Source organism: Hylobates moloch, unplaced genomic scaffold, assembly GCF_009828535.3.
Source record: "Hylobates moloch isolate HMO894 unplaced genomic scaffold, HMol_V3 SCAFFOLD_10, whole genome shotgun sequence".
NCBI lineage: Eukaryota > Metazoa > Chordata > Mammalia > Primates > Hylobatidae > Hylobates > Hylobates moloch.
In genome coordinates this window covers 101,165,182-101,186,282 of record NW_026652285.1, presented here as the reverse complement: position 1 = coordinate 101,186,282, position 21,101 = coordinate 101,165,182, and the positions used below count along the sequence as shown (strand labels likewise).

General features: G+C 45.7%; 1 protein-coding gene across 1 annotated transcript in view; it reads right to left on the bottom strand.

Moving 5' to 3' along the window:
- NUP188 (nucleoporin 188) overlaps positions 1-21,101 on the bottom strand; it is a 62,916-nt gene that overhangs the window by 11,580 nt on the left and 30,235 nt on the right. Inside the window, exons 13-30 of the mRNA XM_032165351.2 lie at positions 17,266-17,331; positions 15,870-15,989; positions 15,205-15,331; positions 13,873-14,025; positions 13,514-13,640; positions 13,191-13,278; positions 13,021-13,097; positions 11,551-11,665; positions 9,892-10,012; positions 9,696-9,762; positions 8,594-8,722; positions 8,125-8,264; positions 5,783-5,889; positions 2,296-2,502; positions 2,005-2,174; positions 1,263-1,332; positions 783-850; positions 193-388 (exon numbers count right to left, since the gene is read on the bottom strand). Coding sequence (XP_032021242.1) covers positions 193-388; positions 783-850; positions 1,263-1,332; positions 2,005-2,174; positions 2,296-2,502; positions 5,783-5,889; positions 8,125-8,264; positions 8,594-8,722; positions 9,696-9,762; positions 9,892-10,012; positions 11,551-11,665; positions 13,021-13,097; positions 13,191-13,278; positions 13,514-13,640; positions 13,873-14,025; positions 15,205-15,331; positions 15,870-15,989; positions 17,266-17,331 — 2,148 coding nt within the window. The remainder of the gene's footprint in view (positions 1-192; positions 389-782; positions 851-1,262; positions 1,333-2,004; positions 2,175-2,295; positions 2,503-5,782; positions 5,890-8,124; positions 8,265-8,593; positions 8,723-9,695; positions 9,763-9,891; positions 10,013-11,550; positions 11,666-13,020; positions 13,098-13,190; positions 13,279-13,513; positions 13,641-13,872; positions 14,026-15,204; positions 15,332-15,869; positions 15,990-17,265; positions 17,332-21,101) is intronic.

The following is a 21,101-nucleotide window of genomic DNA, read 5'->3' as shown; positions in this document are numbered from 1 at the left end:
CTTAATGGTCTCTTGGACCCAACACCCTCAAATACCCCACAGCCCCAATCTCTCAGCATAGAACCTATTACAGTTTAGCTCTCAGGAATAAACCCTGATTAATTCTTCCTCACAAGGAGCTATATCTGCTAGATATCTTAACACATCATTGCTAAGGTACCAAAGTGAAAACTCTCCCCAAAAGGGTCTTACATGAGTGGTGGCAATGATGAGAAGCATCCTCCAGGCGGACACCAGCATCTGGTACTCTAACAAGGAGGTGCAGCTGCTGCCTTCTGTTTCGGCCACGTGAACTGCCAATGACTTGACATACCCTGACCAGTAGGCAAAGCGTTTCTCGATGGAAAATTTCTTCAGTGTATCTTTTAATGACTGGTCTAATGAACCCCTACAGTGTCAAGAAAAAACTCCAGTTAGATTTTGAAAGCAGATGGGAATATAATGGGTACAGACCCTTGTTGGGGCAGAGAAAACAACCTTGCATGGGCTTAAAGGCAGACGGCTCCAGGACACCTCCAACGTGTGGGTTAGGCTGAGGCCTTTCCAGGATTCCTCCTCCATAAAATCCCAGTTGCATGGACTTTGTTTCACAATAACTCTTTCTGACAATCATAAATGCCATCGGTGGATTGGCCAGGAATACAGCTCACTGGCCCTCCATGAATGGTTCCAAACCAGTTCTCTCCTCTGCCTTTGCTCTTCCAGCCATGCACCCAGTGGTAGGCCACCAACTCCCACTCCCCCAACCTTCAGTTAAAATCTCAAGAGGGGAAAGTACTCACTTAACTACATAGTATATCTCCAAGCAAATTATCTTCATGATTAGGGCACAGGTTTCCAGGATGCTGGGCTGTGGAGACAGATAGCAGAACAGGCAATTATCACATCTCTGATCACTGATCTCCCCCAGTATATCAAACAGGGAACAGAGCAGGGGCCCAACACTTGCAGAACAAGTTAGTACAACCCCTGTTGAATGTGAATGGCCTGACTTGCAAGAGCAGAACCATCAGGTCCACAGTGTCTCCAACTGAATGGAGAAGACCACAGAGCCACCAACACACAGTAACACAAACCACTTTCCTTCCCAAAGCAAGACATTAAAGGGACAGAAAGCAGGCACTTCCCTGAGAAAGACGTTTCTAGTGAAGAGAACATTCTGTTGTTTAGGGAGGTATCATTGTCTACGGCCCCACCTCACAGCCCACAACCTTTCCTCCCAGGGACTTGTAGCCACCATCCTGCCCTCTGCCACAGCTTACCTCTGATGTTTCAGAGGGAGGAGAAAGGGTTCCAAACAGCGGACTGGTTAAATTTTCCCAAAACTTGGGTCTAAAAAGGAAATAAATGTTTGAAATCATACTTTTTCCCTCTCACAGTCATTTTCTCCTCTCTCAAGCTCCCTTTGGTGGTCACTTCATATTTTACCAGTCTCAATCTTTATGTGTCTGATAAGTCAGTTATTCCTGTATAAATGAAAGGTTTCCACAGATAAAATTACATTTTCCTCTTATGAATCACACTTGTGCATTATAGAGTTGATCAACAAAAACTCTTCAAGATTCCTTCCACTGTAGATTCCCAAAAGCCCCACAGAAGTGGAGGGAGGGAAATAAGACAGCAGACTCCCAAATTTAGCCTTTTAACACTCCTTCCCTTTGTGCCAGCAGGTCCAATAGAACAGAATGTTTCATTTAATCCAGTGACTTGAGCAAGCCCCTCTCTCCTGAATCTACTGTTTCTCAAGAATGAGTTTTGATGCAGCTAGTTAGCAAAAGGCAGGAACACAAAAGCAACTGAACCTTCCAGGTGCTTAATATTTAAAGATCCTTAATACTTGCAGAAGCATTAGAAAGAGAATTAGTGTAAAACTCCCAGGTATTGAACCAGGACTAAGCACTCTTATTCCCAGTGAACTGTCACAACAAACCTCTGGGATAAGAGCTATTGTTACTCCCATTTTGTAGACCAGAACAATGAAACTACTCCCAGAGGCAGACTTACTTGGTTCGGAGGACCAGCATGGCACTGTCCCTCCGATCCTGCCACAGAGCATGCAAAAAGGCAATGGCGGCACGATGCAGCAGGGGTGGGCACCAGTATCGATCTTGCTGTTGGGAATCAATCAGCTCCAGCACTACATGGAGACAGCTCCAAATCCCAAGGCTGAATTCCTGCAAGAAGGGACAGGTAAGAGTTCAGTTCCACAGCCACTGCCAGCAGCTGTACTTGCAGAGCCCAGCATCTGCCTCCCAGGGAGCCAACTCCCAGCATCATCCCAGGTTACAGACTTACCTTTGAGCCATCACTGCCATCCTTAACTTCCAGGTTCAGAAACAGTTCGATGAGGCCTGGCTGGGTCTCTACTGCAACCGTGAGGAACTCTAGAATCATGACTTTGATGCGCATGTCCTCAATTTTGCTCTGCAATCGGGTCAGGAAGGCATCACGAATGGCAGCTGCATCATTGCCCAGACAAGCATACACTGACATTGGGGCCACCTGGTGGAGACCGGAACACACAGGCTTGGAGCTCTGCTTCCACAAAAACCTCAATGGGCTCCCGCAGAAGGGCACTGAAGAGCTCCCAGAAAATTGGCAGAAAGGGAAGCATCCAGACTACAGCTCTGGGCTAAAAGGGACATCACCACAAACAAGCATGAGATGCCCCCAAATTCACAGGAAAGACAGTAATCAGTATAAAGAAATGCTCAACTTCCCTCACGGTTAAATAAAGACAAACTGAAAAGTGAAACTTTTTTTGCTTATTAGATTGGCAAAGACTAAACAATGATGAAGTTCTTGCAGCAAGGATAGAATACTTGGTGTTAGAAATATAAACTGTTACAATGTTTTTTGGAAGGTAATTTGGAAATATCTAATAAAAAATAACATGTTCATTTATACCTACCTAAATCTTTGGAACTGTAAACAAATGTTTACAGGGTGGTAGGGATAATAATGTTCACTGCAGCACTGCTTGTAATAGTGAAAGACAGAAAGTAGCCCAAATAAATCAGGATGCATCCATTCTAGGATGTGATATGCAAACATTAAAAAGAATGAAGTAAGTCCAAATTAAAAGAAGGAAAAAAGACAAAAAAGAATGAAGGAAGTCCAAATGTGCCCATGTGACATCAAGCACATCAAGACTGCTTGAAATGGTATCAAGTGAAGGAAGCCAGTCATAAAACAGTACCAGGGGCCAGGCACAGTGGCTCACGCCTGTAATCCCAGCATGTTCGGAGGCTGAGGCAGGCAGATCACTTGAGGTCAGGAGTTCGAGACTAGCCTGGCCAACATGGCAAAACCTCGTCCCTACTAAAAATACAAAAAATCAGCTGGGTGTTGTAGTGGGCGTCTGTAATCCCAGCAACCTGGAAGGCTTAGAAAGGAGAATCGCATGAACCTGGGAGGTGGAGGCTGCAGTGAGATCATGCCACGGCACTCCAGCCTGGGTGATGGAGTGGGACTGTCTCAAAAGAAAAACAATACCAGGAAGGGCCGGGCGCAGTGGCTCATGCCTGCAATCCCAGCACTTTGGGAAGCCAAGCGGGCAGATCACGAGGTCAGGAGATCGAGACTATGGTGAAACCCCGTCTCTACTAAAAAAAATACAAAAAATTAGCTGGGCGCAGTGGCAGGCGCCTGTAGTCCCAGCTACTCGGGGAGGCTGAGGCAGGAGAATGGCGTGAACCCAGGAGGCGGAGCTTGCAGTGAGCCAAGATCGTGCCACTGCACTCCAGCCTAGGCAACAGAGCGAGACTCTGTCTCAAAAAAAAAAAAAAAGAAAGAAAAACAGTACCAGGAATTCTGCTTTTATAAAGAACAAAAGTACATACTCAAATACTTTTTTTTTTTTTTTGACTCTGTCGCCCAGGCTAGAGTGCAGTGGTGCGAACTCGGCTCACTGTAACCTCCGCCTCCCCGGTTCAAGCAATTCTCCTGCCTCAGCCTACTGAGTACCTGGGACTACAGGCACACGCAGCCACACCCGGCTAATTTTTTTGTATTTTAGTAGAGATGGGGTTTCACCGTGTTGCCCAGGATAGTTTCAAACTCCTGAGCTCAGGCAATCCACCCACCTGGGCCTCCCAGAGTCCTGGGATTACAGGCGTGAGCCACCACGCCCAGCCCCAAATACCTTTTTTATTTTTTTTTGAGGCGGTGTCTCACTCTATCGCCCCAGGCTGGAGTGCAGTGATGTGATCTCGGCTCACTGCAATCTCTGTTGCTCAGTTTCAAGCGATTCTCCTGCCTCAGCCTCCTGACTAGCTGAGATTACAGGCACCTACCACCCAGCTAATTTTGGTATTTTTAGTAGAGATGGGGTTTCACCATCTTGGCCAGGCTGGTCTTTAACCCCTGACCTCGTGATCCACCTGCTTCAGCCTCCCAAAGTACTGAGATTACAGGTGTGAGCCATAGCGCCCAGCCAATACTTTTTATTTTATTTTTTTTTATTTTTTTCAGAGTCTCGCTGTCGCCCAGGCTGGAGTGCAGTGGCGCGATCTCCGCTCACTGCAGGCTCCGCCCCCTGGGGTTCACGCCATTCTCCTCCCTCAGCCTCCCGAGTAGCTGGGACTACAGGCGCCCGCCACCAGGCGCGGCTAAGTTTTTGTATTTTTAGTAGAGACGGGGTTTCACTGTGTTAGCCAGGATGGTCTCGATCTCCTGACCTCGTGATCCGCCCGCCTCAGCCTCCCAAAGTGCTGGGATTATAGGCGTGAGCAACCGCGCCCAGCCAGCCAATACTTTTTAAAATACAAGAACACAGAAAAGAAGTGTGGAGCACAGCCTCGGAGACATAGCCAGACCCTGTTTCAAAAAAAAAAAAAAAAAGAAAGAAAGAAATCTGGAGCATGGCATATCACCTTGCCCACAGGGATTCTTGGAATGAGATCATAGGGCATCTTAACTTTCTGTTACATCTATTTGTAACATTTAAATAAATATTTTACAATAAGCAAGTCTTTTTTCTCCTTTTATCTTGAGACGGAGTCTCCCTCTGTCGCTCAGGCTGGAGTGCAGCAGCGTGATCTCAGCTCACCGCGACTTCTGCCTCCCGGGTTCAAGCAACTCTCTGCCTCAGGCTCCCAGTAGCTGGGATCACAGGCACCTGCCACCATACCTGGCTAATTTTTGAGATGGAGTCTCGCTCTGTTGCCCAGGCTGGAGTGCAGTGGCGCGATCTCAGCTCACTGCAAGCTCCGCCTCCCAGGTGCACGCCATTCTCCTGCCTCAGCCTCCCAATTAGCTGGGACTACAGGCGCCTGCCATAATGCCCCACTAATTTTTTGTATTTTTTAGTAGAGACAGGGTTTCACCGTATTAGCCAGGCTGGTCTCGATCTCCTGACCCTGTGATACGCCCGCCTCGGCCTCCCAAAGTGCTGGGATTACAGGCACGAGCCACCATGCCCGGCCCCCTAATTTTTGTATTTTTAGGAGAGATGGGGTTTCACCATCTTGGCCAGATTGGTCTTGAACTCCTGACCTTGTGATCTACCCGCCTCAGCCTCCCAAAGTGCTGGAATTACAGGCGTGAGCCACCGCACGCAGCCTTTTCTCCTTTTTTTCTATATTAGAGATGAGGTCTCACTATGTGGCCCAGGCTTGTCTTGAACTCCTGGGCTCAAGTGATCCTCCCACCTCGGCCTCCCAAAGTGCTGGAATTACATACAGACGTAAGCTGCTGCACGTAGCCTGAGCATGTCTTTTGCAATCAGGGGGAAAAAAACACCCTCATGGAAACAGCGTGTGTGCATGAAGTACGATCCTACCGTGGCCAGACGTTTCAGCAGCTGAATGGCAAGACGTGGCAAAGCAGGGTCATGTTTGTGGTAGATGTATTTGGCTAGAACAGCAATGAGGTTGTTTCCATGAGCACCTAAAGCAGCACAGGAAACAGTTTAGATATCAAGTGTGCCTCATTCAAGTCTTTAGAGCACTGGCTTCAAAAAAGACTCATAGTGTGTATGTGAAGGAATTTACCCTCAAGTACTTGGAGGGCCACAGCAAACCCAGGTGGCTGTATCCTTCTCCTTATTCAGGAGCAAAAGAATAGTCAGAATTTGGGGATAAACAGTTCAACCCAATTCATCAACAGCAAAGATACATTTTGAATAAAATAGGTGCTTATTTTATTAATTTTTATTAATTAATTTTTTTGAGACAAGAGTCTCACTCAGTCACCCAGGCTGGAGTGCAGTGGCATGATCTCGACTCACTGCACCTCCACCTCCCAGGTTCAATCAATTCTCCCGCCTCAGCCTCCCGAGTAGCTGGGATTACAGGCGTGCACCACCACGTCCAGCTAATTTTTTAAATTTTTAATAGAGACAGGGTTTCACCATGTTGGCCAGGATGGTCTCGAACTCCTGGCCTCAGGTGATCCACCCACCTCGGCCTCCCAAAGTGATGGGATTACAGGCACCCACCACCACACCCAGCTAATTTTTGTATTTTTAGTAGAGACGGGGTTTCACTGTGTTGGCCAGGCTGGTCTCAAACTCCTGACCTCATGATCCGTCCACCTCGGCCTCCCAAAGTGCTGGGATTACAAGCATGAGCCACTGCACCCAGCCTATCTTTTTTTCTTTTTGAGAGAGGGTTTCACTATGTTGCCCAAGCTGGAGTGCAGTGGCAAAATTATGGCTCACTGCAGCTTTGACCTGCCATGCCTCAAGCAATGCCCCCACCTCAGCCTCCTGAGTAGCTGGGACCACAGGCATATGCCACCAGGCCCAGCTAATTTTTTTGTTTGTTTGTTTTGGTATAGATGGGGGTCTTATGTTGCCCAAGCTGGTCTCGAACTCCTGGACTCAAAAGTATCCTCCCCAGCCTCAACATCCCAAAGTGCTGGGATTACAGACGTGAGCCACCATGCCCAGCCCTTTATTATAATCTTATTAGGAAGATACTACAGGCATCCATAATCTGAAAATCTGAAATTAGAGCACGGTGGCTCATGCCTGTAATCCCAGCACTTTGGGAGGCCAAAGAGGGCAAGTCACCTGAGGTCAGGAGTTGGAGACCAGCCTGGCCAACATAGCGAAAGCCCGTCTCTACCAAACAAAACAAAACAAACAAAACAAAACAAAACAAAAATTAGCCGGGCGTGGTGACAGATGCCTGTAATCCCAGCTACTTGGGAGGCTGAGGCAGGAGGATTGCTTAAACCCAGAAGCGGATGCTGCAGTGAGCCGAGATTGCGCCACTGCACTCCAGCCTGGACAACAGAGCTAGACTGTCTCAAAAAAATAATAATAAAAATAAAAAAAATTTTTAAAAATCTGGAGTGTGTCAAAATCTCTAACTACATACAGCTCAAAGGAAATGCTCACTGGAACATTTTGGATTTATGCTAAACTGGTAAGTATACTGCAACTATTCCAAAATATGAAAAAAAAATCTGAAACCCAAAACACTTCTGGTCCCAAGCATTTCAGATAAGGGATACTCAACCTGTACCATTATCCCCATTTTACAGATGAGAAATCAGAGGCAGAGTTGTTTAATAAACGCACCCAAGGTCACACAGTTGATTGGATACCAAATTTGAACCAAGGCAGTCTGACTTCAAATCTGCATTCTTAACTATTATTATTATTATTTTTTTTGAGACGGAGTTTTTGCTCTTGCCCAGGCTGGAGTGCAATGGCGCGATCTCAGCTCACTGCAACCTCCGCCTCCTGGGTTCAAGCGATTCTCCTGCCTCAGCCTCCCGAGTAACTGGGATTACAGGCATGCGCCTCTACGCCCAGCTAATTTTGTATTTTTAGTAGAGACGGGGTTTCTCCATGTTGGTCAGGCTGGTTTTGAACCCCTGACCTCAGGTGATCCGCCCGCCTCGGCCTCCCAAAGTGCTAAGATTACAGGCGTGAGCCACCGCGCTGGGCCATTCTTAACTATTATTCTATCATCAATAAGAGACAGAAATAAAGTACCATCTAGTCCTTTTGTTTCCAATTTCAGGAAAGGAGCTGGTAATCATTCCCAAACTTCCTCAAGAAGCAGAAAATACTGTTGACATCCAAAAACACTGCCTAAAATACGTATTTATGAGCAGAAATGACTGGAAGATAAATACATACCATGTTGTGATTGGAAGAGAAATACATACCATGTTGTGAGAGAGCCTGTTCCAGGGGGGACACCACATTAGAAGGAGGTTTCAGCCGAATAACATTGTTGGTGACGGAGAATGCCAGTTTCACTGTCTTGATCAGCAGCTGGCCCTGCCCCTGGCCCTCTGCCCCATCACTAGGGTGCCAAATGGAAACCAAAGATGATTCAGACAATATGACTTCATTCGCAATATATGTGCTCTCATGAATTAGATTCCAACAATAATCCCAGAGTTCAACAGCTTCTGTTAGAGGCCCCAGTCCAAACTAGGAGAGAGGAGGAGTAATCAACTCCCTTTGCTATATGCCAATCTATACAGCAGCAACTAGGGTATGTAAAGGCTATGTCCTAGGAAGAACAATGTCATCTTCTAAAAGCTACTGCAAGTTAACTTAAACTGGAGTTATTAGTAACATGCAGGCACAATAAAGACAAACAAAGGGAACATGGAGAAGGAGCCCTACCTTCGAGGCTGAGCAGCCATTACCATGTCAATGGTGTCCACGCCAATGCCCATGATATTGATAACTGTCTGTCCTGCTTCTGTGTATGCCAGGCTGCAGATGCAGAGAGATTGCAGGCTGGGAGTGTGACTGGAAGACAGAGGTGTTCTGAGTTACCAGGGAGCCACTCAGTGTATCTTGGAAGGAAGGGCACTGTCCAATTAGGCTAGGGTGGCTAACCTAACCTACTGGACACTGGAGACCAGCTCTCTGCAAGCTGAAGGCGCTCTGATCACTTTCCTGAAATAGACTTGATCACCTAAAGATCACCCTGAGAAGCAATCTAAATGTCCATCAAGTAACAGATACAGCTACTGAAGAGGATCATAATTAATCCACATGATGGAATGCATGGAACCATTAAAATAAGACATCTATGAGCAGTGGCATGGAAAGAAAGTTACAGTCAATACAGAAAGAGGAAAAAACTGAGAATACATAGTAACTGGCCCTGGGAAGTAGATATATATGAAGAGTGTCTTGTCACGAATGAACTTTTTTTTTTTTTTGAGACGGAGTCTCGCTCTGTCGCCCAGGCTGGAGTGCAGTGGCGCAGTCTCGGCTCACTGCAAGCTCCGCCTCCCGGGTTCACGCCATTCTCCTGCCTCAGCCTCTCCGAGTAGCTGGGACTACAGGCGCCCGCCACCACGCCCGGCTAATTTTTTTTTTGTATTTTTAGTAGAGATGGGGTTTCACCGTGGTCTCGATCTCCTGACCTCGTGATCCGCCCGCCTCGGCCTCCCAAAGTGCTGGGATTACAAGCGTGAGCCACCGCGCCCGGCCAGGAATGAACTTTTGTAACGATCATAAAGAATGATTAATATATTAGTGTATGTGTACACACACAAACACACACACACACTCTCTCTCTCTCATTCCTACTTCTCTGTCCACAGTGAGAAATGATAAACAAGCCAATGGAAAGCAACTAACAACCTCAAGATTACTGAGTTCTGGGCTCAAGCAGGGTAAATTCTCTGGAAGAAATGAGACGGCTTTGCACAGCAAAAGCCTGTGTCTTGCCTTGGCGAGCACCAAGCTCTAGTAATTAACCCTTCATTACCTGCTGTGCAACTCTGTCTCGTGGCACAGGTTCAGTATCGCATGAATCAGCTCCAGGATCAGGCAACCTGGACTCCAGAAAAGACAGAGGAATGATGTGGCCTTGTGTAATGACCCCTTATCTCAAGAAAGGGAAAGAAAAAACTCTCCAGGGAGGCCAGAAATCCCCAGGTCTTCCCTGTCCAGGCTGTCCTTACCAATCTGTTCCCTCACTCCATGAGAGTTGTAGCGCCACTTATGGTAGCTGGGAAGCATCTCCTTCAGCACAAACATTACACAGGGTACAAGTCCTTGGCTCTGGGTACTACCAAGTTGCCCCTACAAGAAACCACACAGTGAGGGCTTCCGCACATTTAAGGAGAAGTCATTTAGTTACCTAGAGATTTAATTCCAAAACCATAGATAGGTCCAAAGGAAATCCAGGAAAACCTTGGTCATCAATGAAAAAAAAGAAACATCAAAAGTCCTACTTTATAGTTGAGCCCAAGTTGTGGGTCTTTCCTAGTATAGAAAAAGTGATGAAACAGAATGTCACAAAAGGCACCAACATGAAGAAAAGGGATGCAGGCTAAATCTGGACAGAAGGGAGGCACCTTAAACATAAAGGATAGAGGATTGCTGATGATGAACAATGCCACTTCACTATCATGATTGCCAGCCGTCCCTAACCTCAATCCCATCACTGAAATACTAGAAAGGAGATCTGATATGCAAAAATCTGATACCCAATGATATCTGTTAACTGTAGTATCCTTCTATTAAAAATGGGGACTGTTTAGTTATATATAAATATCTATATTTATATTCCTATCTCTATATGCAATCTTTTTCTTCGCCCCCAAGATGGAGTTTCACTCTTGTCGCCTAGGCTGGAGTACAATGGTGTGATCTCGACTCGCTGCAACCTCCGCCTCCCAAGTTCAAGCAATTCTCCTGCCTCAGCCTCCTGAGTAGCTGGGATTACAGGCATCCACCACCACACCCAGCTAATTTTTGTATTTTTAGTAGAGATGAGGTTTCACCATGTTGGTTAGGCTGGAATCAAACTCCTGACCTCAGGTAATCCATCCACCTCAGCCTCCCAAAGTGCTGGGATTACAGGCATGAACCACTGCACCCAGCCTACAATCATTTCTTTTTAAGCTTTCATTGATTCCTGCAGGCAGGAAGTATAGTTTTTTTCATGCATGACCCTCTTCTCAATCCCATGAGGTAGAAACCATATAGCATTCTATTTTAGAGACTCTAAGATATTCTTTACTTGCTCAAGGTCATGCAGCTAGTAAGCTGTCAACCTGAATGTAAACCTAATTCTGACTCCAAAATTTATGCTCTATGTCATTATTTATGCTCTATGTCAGTACTTTTCAAACCGAGTTGTAACCCATTAGGAGACTATGAGATCAGTCTATGGTCAAAATTCACTTAAATAGGGAGGAGACTGAATAGAAAATATCAGGGTACAACTTGTGTGGTAAGAATAAATGTGAAATAAACCGTGAAATTTTGCTTCAGGAATATACACACATGTATATATACTGGGATATGATATTATCCCGGGTTACTGTCAAAATAGCTTGACAGTCAATGCAATACCCTTTTGGCCTCTTCCATTCTACTTCATAAACCTTCCAACTATTAAATAAATTCACATCATTAAGCACCTAATAGAGAATATACTGGCACATAGTAGGTGCTCAATACATAGAAACTGTTGTCACTATAACTTCAAGATGACTATTCTGCCTACAGACAAGAAGATTACAGCACCAAGGGCCAGGGAAACTATTTCAGAGTCATCTGACCACACTGGACCTTTTCTTTTTCTGCCCTTTGTGAACAAAATCAGACTGTACCTTGACAAGGGTGGTGATCAAGCGCAGAAAGGCAATAGTAACTCCATACTCGCCCTGAGGCTGTTCACTATTCATCAAGAGGTTTCCGTACCCTCCAGCATTCATCCCTTCCGCACTGGAAAAAGAGAAGTAGAGAGAAAAAAAATGATAGAGAAATTTCAAGGTTTCAAGAAACTAATCATAGAGCATTCTTGTTATAGTCTAGATGACTTGAACATAAAATAGAAAAGCTCTCCAATGGAAATAATCCAATCGAGACAGTTCTGTACCTAGGGTAAACATTAAGAACATGTTTTATTGATATAAAACCTCAAGAGATTGGAAGTAAAAAAATCAAAGGAACATCAGGGAAACATTTTTTCAAGAGCGAGCAAGGCGAGAATGCTCAGGTAGTAAGATGGAGTCTGTGTACTGGTAAGTGGTCTACTGGCTGAGCTCGAGAACCCATGAAATGAGAAAAAATACAGAGTGATTGTGGCTTAATAACGGGACACCAAGTCCCTGAATCTAGAAACCTCTGGATTTTCTGGGCTGGAAAGTAAATGCTCACATACTAACATGATTGATGTTGGATAAGAAATCTCTCTTCTTCTCGGCCGAGCACCATGGCTCATGTCTGTAATCCCAGCACTTTGGGAGGCCAAGGCGGGCGGATCAGTTGAGGTCAGGAGTTCGAGACCAGCCTGGCCAACATGGTGAAACACTATCTCTACCAAAAATGCAAAATTACCGGGGCGTGGTGGTGAATGCCTGTAATCCCAGCTACTCGGGAGGCTGAGGCAGGAGAATCACTTGAACCTGGGAGGCAGAGGTTGCGGTGAGCCAAGATCACGCCATTGCACTCCAGCCGGGGCAACAAGAGCGCAACTCCATCTCAAAAAAAAAAAAAAAAAATCAGGCCGGGCGTGGTGGCTCATGCCTATAATCCCAGCATTTTGAGAGGCTAAGGCGGGCAGATCACTTGAGACCAAGAGTTCCAGACCAGTCTGGCCAACATGGTGAGACCCCATCTCTATTAAAAATACAAAAAATTAGCCAGGCGTGGTGGCGCACATCTGTAATCCTGGCTACTAGGGAGGCTGAGGTGGGAGAATTGCTTGAACCCAGGAGGTGGAGGCTGCAGTGAGCTTAGATCGTGCCACTGCACTCTGGCCTTGGCAATAGAGCGAAACTCCATCTCAAAAAATAAAAAAAAGTAACTAACTAAATAAATAAATAATACAAAAATTAGCCGGGCATGGTGGCTCAAGCCTATAATCCGAAGCTACTCGGGAGGCTGAAACACAACAACTGCTTGAACATGGGAGGCAGAAGCTGCACCACTGCACTCCAGCCTGGGCAACAGAGTGAGACTCCATCTCAAAAAAATAAACAAATACATAAAAATAAAATTAATAAACCTAGGCTAGATCTGAGACATACGTGGTTCTCACTAGGGAATATGGCCCACCACCCTAGGAGCTGGCTCACCTAATCATCTGACTCAGGCTGGAGACAGGATGGGCCACAAATGGTAAAAAACCTGTGTGACGAAGATCAGTCCAGACCTGAGAAAGAAAAGGAAGAGTTAAATGCCCACGTATCTTCAAGTATGTGCCAAGTGCTACATTTTTGGCTGTTGGGAAGATCTGGCATCTTACCTTTGCTGGATTGCGGGCAGCCAAAACAGTTAAGCAGTTGACACAAGAAGCAATGACATCCACAGGTGGGGAGATCACTGTCGTTAACCTGGTTGGAGAACAATACACTATACTCAATAAAGCAAATAATACACTGGTTCCCTCACAAATTTTTCCAGTTCTCTCTCCCCAGTCACTCCCCTCAGCAGACATATAAAAACAGGAAAACCAAGGAACATGCGTGAACTTTAACCCAGTGGGTATGTGTCCAGGTTCCTGCAAACTGAGGGCACAAGTGCTGAGATCTCTACTGGGCAGCTGAGGGTCAGCCAAGACAGACTCACCGCTGCAGCAGCATGTAGATGCGAGACGTGATGGGCAGGAGACAGTCTGCTATCGACAGGTCTGTACTGATGACCTTATGGACGAGATCAATGATGGGTTTGACTCGCTGGCAGTGCTGAATCACATCTGAGAAGAAAGACAGCCTGTGACCTCACAGCAAACAACCCCTTTAAGATCACTGAACAGTCTGAGACCCAGATACACAAATCAGACAAATCACAATCTTGATGGTTCTAAATTTTATGTAGATATTCTATTTTCTAAATCCTCCAAGCACGTCCACTTTTCCTCCTCTCTAAATCCTCCAAGCACGTCCACTTTTCCTCCTCGTAGTGATGTTTCCGAAAGTTGACCTTACCTGCAGTTGAAACAACATGAAGCAACATTTCAATCTCGCAGGTAAAGAGGGTCCAGCTGCTATAGGAGTATTCCCAGCGTACCAGGTATGCCCTATCATCCAACATTACTTGGCCCACAGTGCCTTGAGGTATGCGAAGGTTGGTTTGACCCCCTAAGAAAGAAAGATAAATTAGTCTAATATCTGAGGATAAATAAAAAATGTAACTCCTCTACCAGACATCAATATTTCAAACACACAGAGATACACAAACTCACAGACTCTCTCTTTTTTTTTTTTGAGACAGAGTCTCCGTCTTGCCCAGGCTGGAGTGCAGTGGCACGATCTCGGCTCGCTGCAACCTCCACCTCCTGGGTTCAAGTGATTCTCGTGCCTCGGGCCCCCAAGTAGCTGGGACTACAGGGGCACACCACCACTCCTAGCTAATTTTTGTATTTTTAGTAGAGATGCGGTTTTACCATGTTGGCCAGGCTGGTCTCGAGCTCCTGGCCTCAAGTGATCTGCCTGTCTTGGCCTCCCAAAGTTCTGGGATTCACAGGCTCTCTTCTTAGTAGCTAACATTCCTACAGCTTTTTCAACTAAAATACCCAAAAAAGTTCTTGTCATGTAGACAAGTGTCTTTTTTTTTTTTTTGAGATGGAGTTTCGCTCTTGTTGCCCAGGCTGGAGTGCAATGGCGTGATCTCAGCTCACTGCAACCTCCGCCTCCCAAGTTCAAACGATTCTCCTGCCTCAGCCTCCCAAGTAGCTGGGATTACAGGCATGCACCACCATGCCCGGCTAATTTTATATTTTTAGTAAGACGGGGTTTCTCCATGTTGGTCAGGCTGATCTCGAACTCCCGACCTCAGGTGATCTGCCCACCTTGGCCTGTAATCCCAAAGTGTTGGGATTACAGGCGTGAGCCACCACACCTGGCCGACAAGTGACTCTTTCTACATGTCTAAAAATCACTTGAATGCAAAGAACAGTTTTCCATTCAAATGATGATACCAACAATACCTCATAGGACTGCTAGTGCCTAGATCACTGGAGAAGTCAATGGTGATGATGCCAGGATTAAAACAGTGAGGCAATTCCCTCTATATTTTCCTCTTTGAGCACTTGCAACAGATAAGAGCCTCAGAGTGTAACCGGCTGGATGCATCGGCTCACGTCTATAATCCCAGTGCTTTGGGAGGCTAAGGTGGGAGAATCACTTGAGCCCAGGAGTTTAAGGCTGCAGTGAGCTATGATCTTGCCACTGCACTCCAGCTTGGGTAGACAGAGCAAGACATCAAAAAAAAAAAAAAAAAAAAAAAGCTGTCATAAAAGGGGGATCTCTTTATCTCACCAAGGGGATAAAGGAGTTTGGGTGTTTGTCTCCGCCAAAGAGTTCCATCTTCATGGGAGATCACATCATTAGGCTTGTGTTTATAAAGTTCATTGTAGAAAGACATCTTATCCAAGAAGCTATACACCTGCCAAAACAGAAAAAACCATCACACATTCCCCTCCAGGATAAGCAAGGGGAGGTCCCACAGTCTGCTCTTTCAGCCAGACTCTCAAACTTCTTGCAATCCCACCACTGTGACTGTTCTTGGAACTGCCTTCTGCACCCCTCGCCAAATCTTCACTGGGCTTTAACACTCAACTCAAGTCCCCATCACTCCACAAGGGCAGTTATCTCTCCCGAACAGTATGGTCTTTATTGCTCAAATGACATTTACTCTGTACCACCTGGCTCTTAGCTATTTATTTCTTATATCTAGTAACTTCCAACTAGATATTAAGGAACTTTATACTTAGTCTTAGTCCCACAGTATCTACAATAGGTACTTAATGAAAAGATTATTTAATTTTATAGAATTGAGGTGCTATCTTTGGTATCTTTCATTCACCTTCAGACTAACTTTTGTCATGGCAGTAGAACTGCAATGTGGAAAGCAAAAAAGATTCCTAATAAAGTCTCCATAAAGAATCTTCCATTCTCTTTACTTATCTGACTGAGCAACTTACCTTTTTGGCTGTGGACTTCCCTGATACCAGGGCTCGGAGCAGTTGCAGGAGTGGGGAGAGGAGGTGGGGAAACATTCCACACACACTGTCCAGAATGATCCCAAGGCCAGAAGTTGGCTCCTGTGGTGGAAGGAGACAAATCACTGATCTTCACATTATCCACAAATTAACATCTCTCCAAATTTCCCAGCAATCACAAGAAAATTTAGAATTAATCCTTCCTTTTAGACAGATATCATCCCTCCTTAATAATTTAAGACTTTCATATTTCCACTGAAAAAGGATATAAAACAATTGATTTAGTGAGGGACCTAAAAAAAGACTACTATTCTATCCAGTGACCTCTTCCCGGCCATCCTTTCTATAGGAAGACAGTATTGTTCACCTGTGCATTACATGTTTCCACTAAAGTGCAAATTACCCAACTATTTCAGCAGTTGGCTAACTCACAGCAACCACAGATGCTCACTCTAGATACTGTTTCATACCAGCTTCTCCCAGGAGCACTGTGGTTCTATAACATCAGACAGTATCTTACAAAAAAGAGGGTAAAATATACAGGTAGATCATCAGTTGGATCTTGAGGTTTGAGACTGTTGTCAATGCTCAGGGCAAGTACTGGTGAGAAATTGTTCTTTTCAAAGCCAAATTCTCACTCTAACTAGTTACAATACCCTGACAACTCATAGGCTACGGTTACAATCTCCTAAAAGCACTTTCAAGAGCTGCAGGAACACTGGTGTCTAAAATACTGCCATATATGAAAACAAAAAACTGGTGGGTTGGAAGGCCGGGCTCAGTGGCTCACGCCTGTAATCCCAGCACTTTGGGAGGCCGAGGCGGGCGGATCACGAGGTCAGGAGATCGAGACCAGCCTGGCCAACATAGTGAAACCCCGTCTCTACTAGAAATACAAAAAATTAGCCGGGCATGGTGGCGGGTGCCCGTAATCCCAGCTACTTGAGAGGCTGAGGCAGGAGGACTGCTTGAACCCGGGAGGCAGAGGTTGCAGTGAGCCGAGATCGCGCCATTGCACTCCAGCCTGGGCAACAGAGCAAGACTCCATCTCAAAAAAACAAAACAAAACCAAAACAAACAAAAAAAAAACCTGGTGGGTTGGAGACAGCACACTGGTAATAACGTGGGCTGCAGACTCAAGTCAAACAGAACTGGGTTCTGGCTGCCTCTTTCTATGTGTGACTTTGTGCAAATCACTTCACATCTCTAAGTGTCATGTGTTATCACATTAAAAGAGGGACAGTAATAGTATCTACTTCATACATTTTTATAAAGATTAAATGAGAAAATACACATGAATGCTTAGTATAAAACCTGTAAGAAAACAAGTGTTTGAACAATTCTTTTGCTATGCAGTGACTCTCTCTGACATACTTACTGTCCCCCAGAACAGTTCCGGAAGAGAAGGGTCGGCCAAGACTTCACATGCTGTATCAATTATATCCTGTTTGAGGAGGGAAGAAAAATGGATCATTTTCCCTAGCTGAACCAGTCTATCTTTATTATTGTATTCTGTTGAAATAAAAACACCAAAACACCAATAAACACTAAAGTGGGAGGACCACTTCAATCCAGAAGTTCCAGAGCAGCCTGGGCAACACAGTAAATCCTCTTCTTGAAAACAAATAAAATCAAATAAACACCTTAATATAGAAAGTCAGAAAGAACTGGTTAAGAATTGGTTGGTTGGCTGGGTGCAGGGGCTACCCCTATAAACCTAACACTTTGGGAGGCGAGGCCGGCAGATCACTTGAGGTCAGGAGTTCGAGACCAGCCTGGCCAACATGGTAAAACCCCATGTCTACTAAAAATACGAAAGTTTGCCAGGCATGGTGGTGCACACCTTATAATCCCAGCTACTTGGGTGGCTGAGGCATGAGAATCACTTGAACCCAGGCAATGGAGGTAGCAGTGAGCCGAGATCATGCCACTGTACTCTAGCCTGGGCAACAAAGTGAGGCTCTGTCTCAAAAAACAAACAAACAAAAAAACTGCTTAAGGGTGGATGGGTTGGTTGACTGATTTATTTATTTATGTTTAGAGAAGATAAGGTCATGCTCTATCACCCAGACTAGAGTGCAAGAATTCTGAGTAAGTGGGTTTGTTTCTTTTTACTTTTTTTTTTTTTGAGATGGAGTCTCACTCTGTCACCCAGCCTGGAGTGCAGTGGCGCGATCTTGGCTCACTGCAAGCTCCGCCTCCCGGGTTCACACCATTCTCCTGCCTCAGCCTCCTGAGTAGCTGGGACTACAGGTGCCCGCCACCACGCCCGGCTAATTTTTTGTATTTTTAATAGAGATGGGGTTTCACCGTGTTAGCCAGGATGGTCTCAATCTCCTGACCTCATCATCTGTCCACCTCGGCCTCCCAAAGTATTGGGATTACAGGAGTGAGCCCAGCCTCTTTTTACCATTTTTGTATATATGTATGTAAGTAGATATGTATCCATTTTTAGAGACAGGGTCTTGCTCTGTTGGCCAGACTGGAGTGCAGTGGCACCACCATAGCTCACTGTAGCCTTTAACTCCTGGGTTTAAGTTATCTTCTCACCTCCGTCTCCCAAAGCACTGGGTTACAGGAGTGTACCACCATGCCCAGCCAAGAACTCTGGCTTTAAAAAGTAAGATTATATCCTGTCCAGGGTGTGCTGTGTCTGCTGTATGATGTTAGACAAATTCATCTCTCTGAACCAGAAATGCTTTATCTGTAAAATGGGGACAGTAATATCTGCTTCAGAGTAGGATTATAAGGATTATAAATAAGGATTAAATGAGATGATGTATGAGGAAGTAGACTGTAAATTCAAAAATGCCACATAAATGTAAGTTATTACTAGGCTCAGCTAAACTGCTCTCCTAGAGGGCAAAAACAATGTCTTTCTTTTTTTTAGACAAAGTTTCGGTCTTTCATCCAGACTGGAGTGTAATGGCACAATCTCGGTTCACTGCAACCTCCGCCTCCCCAGTTTAAACTATTCTCCTGCCTCAGCATCCCGAGTAACTGGGATTATAGACGCCCACCACCACGCCCAGCTCATCTCTGCATTTTAGTTTCACCATGCTGGCTGAGCTGGTCTCAAACTCCTGACCTCAGGTGGCCCGCCTGCCTTGGCCTCCCAAAGTGCTGGGATTACAAACATGAGCCACTGTTGTTGGCCAAGAACAATGTCTTTAATTGTTCTATCCTTTGCACTTAGCACAGAGCTTAGAATACACAGGGAATCTAATAAATGCTCACTGAATGACTTCTTTAAAATCCAAGTACCTGGCCAGGTGCGGTGGCTCATGCCTGCAATGCCAACACTTTGGGAGGCCGAGGCAGGCAGATCACCAGGTCAGGAGATCGAGACCATCCTGGCTAACACGGTGAAACCCCGTCTCTATTAAAAATACAAAAAAATTAGCTGGGTGTGGCAGCGGGCGCCTGTAGTCCCTGCTGCTGGGGAGGCTGAGGCAGGAGAATGGCGTGAACATGAGAGGCAGAGCTTGCAGTGAGCCGAGATCACGCCACTGCACTCCAGCCTGGGTGACAGAGCGAGACTCTACCTAAAAAAAAAAAAAAAAAAAAAAAATCCAAGTACCAGGACTCCTGCAACTCTACGTTTTTTTTGTTGTTGTTGAGATGGGGTCTCACTCCGTCTCCCAGGTTGGAGTGCAGTGGCGCCATCTCAGCACACTGAAACCTGCGTCTCCCAGGCAAGTGATCCTACCTCATCCTCCTGAGTAGCTGGGACTACAGGTGCGTGCCACCACACTCAGCTAACTTTTTGTATTTTTGGTAGAGACAGGGCTTCATCATGTTGCCCAGGCTAGTCCTGAACTCCTGAGCTCAGGTGATCCACCCGCCTTGGCCTCCCAAAGTGCTCGGATTACAGGTGTGGGCCACAGTGCCTGGCCCTAATATGTTAATACCAATCCTCCAGGTATAAGGTCGGGTCAAAAGTAACCAGAATTCTCTCAAAGTACACAAACCTTGTTCTATGCCCATGACCTTCAGAAACTGAGTCTTCTTTTTTTTGAGACAAAGTTTCGCTCTTGTTGCCCAGGCTGGAGTGCAATGTCACAGTCTCAGCTCACTGCAACCTCTGCCTCCCGGGTTCAAGCAATTCTCCTGCCTCAGCCTCCCAAGTAGCTAGGATTACAGGCACCCACCACCATGTCCGGCTAATTTTTGTATTTTTAGTAAAGATGGGGTTTCACCATGTTGGCCAGGCTAATCTCAGACTCCTGACCTCGGGTGATCTGCCCTCTTTGGTCTCCCAAAGTGCTGGGATTACAGGAGTGAGCCACTACACCCAGCCTCTAGAAATCGAGTCTTTCAACAAAACTCATTTCTCTCTAATGATAAAAAATTTTAATTTTCACCAAGTTAGTCAATTTACAAAACAAGTTACTAATCACTAAAAATGAAGAGAGTGATTTAGTTTTCAGGATACTCATCAAATATCATTACCCACTAAAAATAACCAAGGCTATTGGAATAAGCAGATTCCAGGTCTGACGCAAGAATCTTACAAGATAATCCTGTAACATCTTGTACCAGAAAGCAACAGAGAAAAGAGGCAAGGCACAGTGGCTCACATCTATAATCCTAGCACTTTGACAGGCCGAGGCAGGCAGATCACTTGAGGTCAGGAGTTTGAGATCAGCCTGGCCAACAAGGGGAAACGCTGTCTCTACTAAAATTACAAAAACTAGCCAGACATGGTGGCGCACACCTGTAACGTCAGCTACTCAAGGGGATGAGGCAGGAAAATCACTTGAACCCAGGAGACAGAGTTTGCAGCGATCTGAAATCGCGCCACTGTACTCCAGCCTGGGCGACAGAGTGAGACTCCATTTCAAAACAATAAGAAATAAACACAGGCCTGGTGCAGTGGCTAATGCCTGTAATCCCAGCACTTTGGGAGGCTGAGGCAGGTGGATCACTTGAGGTCAGGAGTTTGAGGCCAGCCTGGCCAACATGGCAAAACCCCGTCTCTACTAAAAATACAAAAATTAGCCGGACGTGGTGGCATACACCTGTAAACCCAGCTACTCAGGAGACTGAGGCAGGAGAATTGCTTGAACCCAGGAGGCAGACGTTGAAGTGAGTGGAGATCATGCCACTTACTCTCCAGCCTGGGCGACAAGCGAGACTCCGTCTTAAAGAAAAATAAATAAGGCCAGGCACGGTGGCTCACGCCTGTAATCCCAGCACTTTGGGAGGCTGAGG